Below are 10,564 nucleotides of genomic sequence, written 5' to 3' on the forward strand. Positions count from 1 at the left end.
GCCAGGCGCAAGCACCATGTCCGCGAGGCTGTTCTGCACCCACACGCTGGCAACAACCGGAAAACGAACTCGTCCGCAGCGCTGTGTGCAAAACGCGTCCAGAAACCCGTCAAGCGTGCACCCCACACGGCGTCACGTGTGCACAGAGCCGGGCACAGATCTTTGCCGGGACACCGAGGACCCCGTGCCGGCCTCCCGCGGTGGACGAGCCGACGCGGTTCCCGGAACGAGTGACCCACGGGCTCGACGCGAGGCCAGCAAGCACCAGCGGGTGTCTGTGGGACAGGGAAGCTGCTTCAAAGGTGCTGCGGGGACACGGAGGGCTCTGCAGGCTTACTGCTGAGTGACGTGCGTGACCCGGGCGCATCTGGGCCAAGGGGGACCCGCCGGCCGCAGGGAACAGGGTGGGGAGCAGATCGGACCCGGCAACGGATCCCGCGGTTCGGGGGCAACAAGTGGGCTCCAACGGGAGTGCCGCGCCACCGGGAAAGCCGCCCTCAGCTGCGCCACGAGCAGCGCGCGACGGGTCCCCGTCCGGAACGGGACCGCCACGGCCGCAAACTCTCCGCGGGAACACGTGACGAGCGGGTCAGCCTGGCTCCGGAGCCGCGAAGACAGACTCCCCACGCAGGACGCGGAGCACCCCTGGCCCCGGAGGGAGGCCCACGTCAGCTTCACGTCAGCACCGTCTGCCGGGAGATGCCGTCGAACGAGGGAACGGAACCCAATGGCGGCAACGTGAGCGTCTGACCAGAGCCACGGGCAGCATGTTCCGGAAGGGCCAGTCGAGGGGCCAAAGGCCGCCGTGGCAGCGTGTCAGCCCGAACAAGCAGTCACTCTGAGAACGGGACGCACACACGCCCGTGCGCCTGCGAACACGTGCTCCGCCTCAGGGCTCATGACGCAGACGCCAGGAAGCATGCGAGGAGGAATCAGGGCGGCCCGCACGGAAGCGGCCACGTGTCTGCGAGCAGAGCCCTGCACGAATGCTGTGCCCACCCACCCCCTTGGGGGTGCTGCCTTGGAGCCGGATCGCGGAGGAGAGCGCGGGGACCATACTTTTGGGTGATGGTTTTTGGGTACCCCCAAGCCAACACTGCCTGGTGCAGGTGTCGAGGCATCGCACGGAGGTGACATTGCACGGAGGTGACATCGCACAGAGGCAACATCGCACGGAGGAGACCTCGCACGGAGGAGACCTCGCATGGAGGTGACACCGCACGGAGGACACCTCGCACGGAGGCGACCTCGCATGGAGGTGACATCGCACGGAGGGGACACAGGGCCGCCCGAGTCACGACAGGTGATGGAGGACAACGTCCAGAAGAGGGCTGGAGGGCTGACAGGGAGCGGCCGGAGGGAACTCTCCGTGGTGCCAGGAACATCTGGAGGCTCACTCTGGGAGGTGGCCACGCGGATGTGGGGACATTCGCGGCAGTCGGGACCGGGGCTGACGGCCCCGAGGCGTCTCCCGGCTCCGTGAGGCCGTCCCCGAGGCGGTCGGCGCCCATGAAGCTCTGCGCTCTCCTGTGAGGGGGGCCCTCCGTGCACGCGTTCCCAGGTCGTGCCGGCCTGTCCTGCTGCCAACCAGCCCCGCAGCCAGAAGGTTGGCCCTCAGGTGCTGGCCGCGGCCGACACCGCCCCTCAGGACGCTCTGTTAACTTTCTGAAACAAACGGCAGCCGTCACCTCTACGACACCACCAACAGAAAACCAGCTTATGAACAAGTCCAAAGAAGAAAACGCGTCACGTAAGGAGACTTGTGCTTCTTATCGGCTTCGTACAACATACGTGCGTGAAGATTCACCGTGGTAGGGTGCACGCAGGTGGCTGGTCACGTGTCTGTCCCCGCAGTCCGAAGAGCCGGACCGTGACCAATGTGGCGTACCCCACCCACACCCAGCCAGCCCCGCTCTGCGTCCCTTTCGTGGAACGTGCTAGACATGGGACCACGCCACCTGTGGCCTTTCGGCCTGTTTTCCACTCAGCATCCTGCTTGTGAGACACGGCCCTGCTGGGGCGAGCGTGAAGTCATGGACCAGGAGCGGTCTGTGCCCCGGCTCCCGGCACAGCACGTCCGGAACCTCGGTCAATCCCCACAGGACAGGGTGCCAGGTGCACTGTCCACGCCGACGCCGGGTGCTTGGCTGTCGCTGCTGACGCACCGCTCCTACGTGCCTTGGGGCGTCCCGGCTGACGGGCGCACCTGTTGTTTGCAGGTGGCCCTGGGTGGCCCTGGGTGGCCCTGGGGGGGCGGGACAGCAGGAAGGCTGAGCCAATGTGAGACACCTGGGCCGTTCGGCCCCACGCCATCCTCTGGGGAGGAGCGCGCCCGGACGCGGGGGCAGGGATGCATCCCAGCGATGCCGGAAGCCTCCGTGAAACTGAAGGTGATGGCTGGGCAGCTGCTGGGTGGTGAAGACACGCGGGCACGGGGCTCCCAGCGCTCACCCGCTGGGCCGCTTCCTCTGTCTGTGTAGCTTCACCCTCCCACAGGGAGGGGCCGTGGGAACCCCCGGGTCTACAGCTGGCTGCTCAGCGCAGAGGAGACAACCTGGGATCTGTGCCGGGCGGGTGAAGTGGGCGACCCTGGGGACCTCAGCCCCTCACCCTGGGGTCTCTGTTACCCCCGCAAGGCGGCCCCGGAATGGACTGGAAAACACAGTGCAAGCTAGTTAATGCCGATGAGAAAGAAAGAGACGCACGGCACACTGATGCGCAAGACGCCTGTAAAGCCGTGTCTACGAGGAAGCTCACGGCACCGCACACAAACGTCGGTACGGCCACGGCAGGCCGGAGCAGCCTCGTGCACGAAGCGGCGAGAACACGGCGATCCCGGAGGGAGCCGAAGGCAGGGAGCCATCCCGAGAAGGCCGGAAGCCAGTGTGGCCGAACGTGGCCACAAAAACAACCCCGGAAGCGGAACGGGAGTCCTGGGAAAAGATCAGGAAAACCAGGCCGTGTGGCCGACGTGGTTCAGCACGCACGCACACGGGAGACACACGCGCTGGACTGCACGTGCCAGGGCGGCCTCACTACGGCTTCTGACACGCTGGGTCTTAGCCCAGCCAGCTTAGCACCTGACGCGCCTGCATGGACACGTGGGACGCACGCCCTCAAGTCTCACGTGAGGACATGTCAATGTCCTCGGTCTACTAAGCACACAGAAGAAGGAAACTGTGGTGAGGAATTCAACATAACCTTCCCAGAAAGAAACAAGGGTGACCCCAAAAGTGGGTCTTGTGCAGAATATTCAGGGAGTGAAACTGATTCCAAACACACAGTTTCCAGAACACAGACTGGTAAGGAGCGCTTCCCGAGAAAGTGGATGAGGCCAGCCCGACAACAAAGCAGACCAGAAATTCCAGGGACGGACGGCGGGAGACCCCAGTCGTGAACCGAGATGAGATTTAAGCCCCCGCAAGCCACTAGAAGCCGGAACCCGAGGGCACGTAAAGTGGAGACGATGGCGTTTTTGATGAACCGGGGTTTATCATGGCTGCTGCCACCATGGGATGGCCACCAGTCTGAGTCCACGGCTACAGACGAAGAGCCGCACCAGCACATCAACACGTGCAGGACAGCGCTGCCCAGACGTCAGCGCCACGTCATGACCGTGCACGGTGAAGGCCGGGGGCACGGACGGATGGACGGGGGCCCCCTGAGTGACGGCGGGGGTGGGGGGAGTCTGTAGGGACCTGCCCCCAGCACCCTGCATCACAGAGACCACAGCCCACACTGGCACGGGATGGGCAGGCTCACTGCTTCCACACACCCACCCGACCGGGAGCCTAGAACTACGCCGTCCACAACACCGTGCGACTCCGTGGGAAGAGGACAGCCCAGTCCCAAGTGCCCACATCCATGCTGTCTATAACACAGCGTGATGAGGACGACCTAGTCCCAAGTGCCCACGTCCACGCTGTCTATGACACTGTGCGACTCCGTGGGAAGAGGACGGCCCAGTCCCGAGCGAGTGTCTACGTCCATGCCGTCTATGACACCGTGCGACGCCATGGGAAGAGGACGGTCCAGTCCCAAGTTCCCATGTCCATGCTGTCTATAACACAGTGTGATGAGGATGACCCAGTCCCGAGCGCCCGCGTCCACGCCGTCTATGACACTGTGTGACTCCACGGGAAGAGGACAGCCCGGTCCCGAGTGCCCACGTCCACGCCGTCTATGACACTGTGCGACTCTGTGGGAAGAGGACGGCCCAGTCCCGAGCGAGTGCCTACATCCATGCCGTCTATGACACCGTGCGACGCCGTGGGAAGAGGACGGTCCAGTCCCGAGCGCCCGCGTCCACACCGTCCATGACACCGCACGCCTCTGTGGGAAGAGGACGGCCCAGTCCCAAGTGCCCGCGTCCATGCTGTCCATGACACTGCACGACTCCGTGGGAAGAGGATGGCCCAGGCCCGGGCGCCTGCGTCCACGCCGTCCATGACACTGCGTGACTCCACGGGAAGAGGACGGCCCAGTCCCGAGCGCCCGCGTCTACGCTGTCCATGACACCGCGTGACTCCACGGGAAGAGGACGGCCCAGTCCCGAGCGCCCGCGTCCACACAGTTCATGACACTGCACGACTCCGTGGGAAGAGGACGGCCCAGTTAAGATGCACGAATAACACGAGCAGGGATGTTGTCAGGGACACACAGTTAGAAAGGAACGCGAGGTAAGATGACGGCTGCCGTCAGTCAAGAGGAAACCGTTAAGCGGCCAACCGTGAGCCCTGCCTACACACCCATCACAACGGTGCTGAGCTGGGAATGTGCATGTCCCCAGAATTCCTACGCGGATGCGTGAGCCCCAGGGCAGGGCTGTGAGCGGGTGGGCCCTCGGGCGTCATTATGTCACGGGGTGGGGCCGCTCGCATGGGACTGGGGCCCGGAAACAAGGTCATGCTGTTTTTCAGGTGCGCTTGGGTGGATACACGCGTCTCAAAGCTCCTCAGACCGCGTGCAGGGCGCGTGAGCCGCGTCGGGCGCTCAGTTACACCTCCAGGAAACCGCCAAGCAGGGAAACGACGGTGCGCTGACACAAATAGACGCAAGAGAAGGTTTTCAACGAACGTATCGTGAGAAAATGAAAACAGAGCTCCGGCAAGTTCACGCGCACACGCACCACAACGGCTGAAAATAGGAAGTGCGGAAGGCAAGCGCTGGCGGGGGTCACGGGAGAGCTGGCGCTCGAGCACCGTGGCCGGAGACGCGCCGTGAACCGCCACTGTGCACAGCGCTGACGCCGTTTCTGGTCCAATCGGTCACCCGCAGCTCAGCTCTGAGTGTCTGCTCCCTGACACGTGCAGACGTGTGCCCACGTCTTGCACATGCATGCGTGCACGCACACAAACCCAGGTTTACTCTGGAAGAAGGGAGCAAAGAGGACATGAAAACACAAAGCAGTCATCCAGGAGGCTGGTGGACGTTCACGGGAAACCATAAGTTCGTCTCCCAGTCAGGAAAGGAGGCAGAAACGAACAGCCCAGAGCAAAGGCTCACACGTGCCGACTCGATAAAGACTCTAAAAAACGAAACGAGATGAGAAAAGCCTGGAAGCAACAGATGCACGCGCTACACAAGGGAGCACCACAGACACAGCACGCATGAGGAGAACCGAGTCCAGAAATCAAGACCATGCACAGACTGATGCCGCCTACGAGACACTAGGAGAGAATGACGCTCTCGCGTAAAGCCTGTGCCCTCGAGGACGGGCTCTGGGCCATGCGAGGGGACACACGACCCCGGGTTCCCACATGGTCCAGAGGAGGCAGCGAGGGGCGTGACGACGGAAGGAGGACACTTGTCAAGGCGGAGACCCGCGAACCCCAAACGGGGCCAGACCCACCACACAAGGGGGGACCACACGCACGTCTCGCTGAACCGCCGTCGCTGAAGCGCCCCAGACAAAACGTCCGCGAGTCAGGAGACACGCACACCAGCCGGGCCCCGCAACGCCACTTCCTGTGCATCCGACGTCAGGCGTCAGACATCCGCCACCCGAGCCTGGTGACAACACGCGTCTGCAGCCTGGCCTGCTCACCCCTGCTTGTCCCAAGCACACGGACGACGTGAAATGACGCGCACACGTGGTGCCCATCGCAGGGTCACCGCAACGGCCAGCGGCCCCTGTGTGTGTCCCTGCGACGAGGGGGCCGGTGAACGCAGACGGCGGCTTGTGCCCGCGGCTGAGTGCTATGCGTGTGCAGGAAGAAGGGGCGCAGTCCTGGCGGGGCACCAAGTCCAGGGCATCGCGCCAGGCCCCCCTGCTTCCCGCGGGGGGCTCCGGGGACGACGTGAAGGTCTGCTTCTTACCACCGACACCGACTTCTTCACCAGCCAGCGGGCCGAGAGAGCTCAGCTCGTGTCAAGCCCAGCGACTCACACACACGTTCACACAGGCTCCTGCCGCAGCCACGGATCGGGCGGCTTGTTCGCCGAGTTCCGGAAGGAACGGGACGGGGCGTGCGGGGCTTGGGCGGGACGGGACGGACCCCAGCAGAGACGCTGACCGCAGGCACCCGGCCAATGCCGCGGGGCAAGGAGCCCTGGCGTGCAGCCGGGGAGCTCGGCGAGGGCCAGCGATCGACACAGCCGAGCCTGCGCCGGAAAACTCGGACGCGTCCCAGAGACCGACTCCGCGCGAAGGGAAGTCTCAGAGGTTTCACGACGTGGGAAGCGCAAAGCTTCGATGTTGGAAGCAGAGTGGAGTCAGGCGGGACAACGGGCCAAGGCAGAGACAAGGCGCTCACTCTGCACCACACGCCATGTGACACGGGGACGCGCCGTGCTCGAGGGCGCTCGTTAGGGTTTTGCCAGCTAATTAAACATTTCGGCGTTCACAGCGTTTCTAACGTGTTCAGTCCCGGGACACGGAGTAGTGGTCTCGCGATCGTCTCCGTTTCCCAACACGCTTACGGCGCCCCGTAAGCGAGGTTTCCACGCCTTGACAGACAGGTCTTAACGGTCCCAGTGTCACTTCCGCCGGACGGCACTGCCTGGCTTCGGCTCACACGGTCGGGGATGTCCGTGGTCCCACGCTACAGGCAGAGCGAGAACCGCCTGGACGGACGAGCCGCGAGTGCCAACACAACGTTCGGCGAGGAAACACCCTCGTGAACAACACCGTGCTGTGTACCTGAGAAAGGTATGAAATTAGACACGTGTGAACTTTCTCACGTACGTACGTCTTTCACGGCACGCGCGTCTAGGTGTAGAGATGTGCCGAACATCGGAACACAAAACAAGCAGCAGGTAAACCAAACGCGGTGAGCACTGCTCGTTCTGGGTGCAGGAAGACCACAGAGGTGAAGACGCATGGACAGAATCTGTACCTCCCTGAATACGTCTGGCTCTTTGGTCTGGACCTCAGAAGCACATGCTTTTACCAATGTTTTAAGGAGCCAATCGCCTCAGGTCATGACCTCGCACTTTCGAGAGTTCAAGTCCCATGTCGGGTCCCGTGCTGACAGTGTGGAGCCTGCTCGGGATTCTCTCTCTCTCTACCCCTCCCCGACTCACGTTCTGTCTCTCTCAAAGTAAACTTAAAAAAAAAAAATTTAGTTTAAAAAATATAAAAAGCCAATCCCCAACTGATCCTCTAACACAAGTGTAACCCGAACGTCGAAACCACACAAAGGAATCACGAGGAAAAGTACAAACAGGACCACCTACGAATATAAATACACCAAAATCAACAAGAAAATACGAGCAAACAGAATCCAGCAACGTATAAAGAGCACTATGCACCCAGACCGAGTGGGAAGCACCCCAGGAATGCAAGGTGGGTTTAACCACGGAAAAATCAGCTCACGGAATACACGGTCTCAGCACAAAAACCGTCTTAGCAGATTCAGAAAATGCATGTGAGGAATTCAACGTCCTTTCCAAATAAACACCACACGCCAGGGGTGGCAAGAAACATCCTCAGCCTGACAGAGGTACCTGTGAGAACCCCACGACCAAAGTCGGGCCTGATGCTGCTGGAAGAGCGGATATTTGCCCCTCTAAACCAAGAGGACTGCCCACGATTCCGCTGGTCTCTGGTGCCACACGGGACGCGCTCGCACAGCAGTCGGACACGGTGAAGAAGCGGGCCACATCCACACGGGGAAGGAAGAAGTCAAACTACTTGTACGTGTGAAGGACGCGATCGTGCGCATGTGAAACCCTGGTGACTATGCCAGAGCAGCCCTGGAACTAATCCGTGAGTCTGTAAGGGTGCGGGACACAAGATCGATGCACAGTAATCAACTCCATTTCTACACACTTGCAATGAACAACGTGAACATTTAGAAAAACAATTCCAGTCATTCAAGTATCAAAAACAGTAACGTGCTCCGGAAGAAATGTAGTAACAGATGTGCAAGGGACACTTGAAAACCACCAAACGCTTCTAAAAAAAGGTAAAGATGTAAACGAACAGAGAGACAACCTCTGTTCGTAGACCGGAGCGCCAACACTTCCCGAGACGACGTACAGATTCCCAGTGACCCTCGTCAGATGCCTGCTTGGCATCTTTGTAGAAACCGAGAGGCCGGTCCTGAAACTCACACAGAGCCTCGCACCGCCTGAAACATCTTGAACGCGAAGACTCGGATGTGCTATGCGGCCCTGTTCAGAAACCTACTACAAAGCAACTAATCTAGACAGTGTGGTTCTGGCACGAAAACAGAAACACAGGGCCACGGGACAGGATCAGCGCCCGCTAATCAACCCGCATGTGACGATGCACTGATTTCCAATGAGGGAGACGAGACCAGTCAACAGGGAAGGAAGGGTCTCCTCCAGCAGTGGCGAAGGGACCCCTGGATTTGGACACACACAGAGATGACGTTTGTGGGTGCCCGGCTGGCTCAGCCGGTGCACTGTGGAACTCTTGATCTCGGGGTCGTGCATTCGAGCCCCACACCGGGGGTAGATGTTACTTAGAAATAAAATTTAAAAAAAACAAAAAAAAGATGAAGTTGTGCCCCGATATCACTGTATACAAAAACTCAAGATACATGCATAAGTAAAACTGTAACACTCACACAGATATAAACAAAAAACCTTCACAACTGAGATTTGGCAATAAATTCTTGGCTAGGACCCAAAAAGCACGACCAATGAAGGAAAAAGTACATAAAATGAAATTCATCAACACGAAAGGCTTTCTGTGTGGCACAGGACATGACCTAGGAGGGGAATATGCAGCGAGGGAACAGGAGGAAACACGTCTACACCACGTAAGTGATGAGGGACGCGTGTCTGGACACAGAGGCTCTTAATATTCACGCTGAAACGACAACCACTTGAGACACGGGGCAAAGGCCGTAGACACGCGTGGGTCCAGAGGTATGCATACGGCCAACACACGCGTGAAACAGGGTCGCGGTCGTCAATGCTCGGGGAAAAGTGCAAGCCAGACCCACAACGAGGCCCCAGCGCACGCACGTCTGTGATCAGAGAGACGGCTCACGCTGGCACCGGAGCAGCGGCACGGGAACCGCACACACTGCTGGGTGCCACGAAACCGTGCAGGCGGTCCGGGAGAGGTTTCGTGGCTCCACAAGCATCGGGCGGCATTCCCACGTGACCCCAGCCACGCAAGTCCGGGAGAGAGGTGTAGGGTGTGCGGCGACCCTGGACCCGGCCGGGTCACGTCTGCACGCATCAACGCTCCTGGAACGCACCGTGTGCGGACACACGGGGCCGCGGAAGCGCACACGAGGCGGCAGCAGCTCGGCCGAGCCACCACCTCACTCCATGGAGTGCAAGCGTGGACCGTGGGTCGGTGCCACCCGCTCACAGGAACGGCACCCTGGACAGGGAGAGACACGGGGTCGGAGGGGCCGGGGAAGGCGTGCGCAGGGCCTCTAGGCGCCGGGTCCCTAAGACGTGCACACGTGCGCACCCGCTGACCCCGGGAGGGCATCCACACACACCTGGGTTCTCCCGCGTCCGGGACTACCGTTCCAACGACGTGCGTAAGCAGGACCCTGAGCCGCGAGCCTGCGGAGGGGCTGAGGAACGTGTGCCGCTCTCACGCAGGGGCACCCACCTTGGCCACGCAGCCCATGTCCTCCACGGTGGCCCTCTCGTGCGGGAACTGGGCGAAAGTCCGCTCGATCTTGGCGATGACCGCGTCTATGTTCACGGTGTCCCGGGGACGGCCGCGAGGGAAGTAGAACGCGGGGATGCTTTCGCTGCTGGCAGGCGGCAGGGGCTCCTCCTTCTTCGTCTGAACCTGAGACAAAGCAGACGGCAAGCCCGTGAGGACCGGGAAACGTAAGTGGCCTCAGCTAATGTGACGAGCGGAGCCAGTGGCTCTAACAAAGTGCACCAAGCACCACAGACCCGACGTGCACAGACGACCGCACACGCTCCCTGCGGGTCACACAGTCCCGGACCCGACGTACACACAGGACCGCATGCGCTCCCTGTGGGTCACACAGCCCCGGACCCGACGTGCACATAGGACCGCACACGCTCCCTGCGGGTCACACAGTCCCGGACCCGACATGCACACAGGACCGCACGCGCTCCCTGTGGGTCACACAGCCCCGGACCCGACGTGCAC

At 61.1% G+C, this 10,564-nt stretch overlaps 1 protein-coding gene across 5 annotated transcripts in view; it reads right to left on the reverse strand.

Moving 5' to 3' along the window:
- The window catches only part of PPP2R3B (protein phosphatase 2 regulatory subunit B''beta), a 62,071-nt gene that overhangs the window by 18,126 nt on the left and 33,381 nt on the right, over positions 1-10,564 (reverse strand). For 4 of the 5 annotated variants that reach the window (XM_023249514.2, XM_045051193.1, XM_045051191.1 and 1 more), the window contains exon 2: positions 10,046-10,231. The exons of the other annotated variant lie outside the window; for it this stretch is intronic. In XM_023249514.2, coding sequence (XP_023105282.2) covers positions 10,046-10,231 — 186 coding nt within the window. The remainder of the gene's footprint in view (positions 1-10,045; positions 10,232-10,564) is intronic. 5 annotated transcript variants of the gene reach the window in all.

The sequence above is a fragment of the Felis catus genome, chromosome X, assembly GCF_018350175.1.
Source record: "Felis catus isolate Fca126 chromosome X, F.catus_Fca126_mat1.0, whole genome shotgun sequence".
NCBI lineage: Eukaryota > Metazoa > Chordata > Mammalia > Carnivora > Felidae > Felis > Felis catus.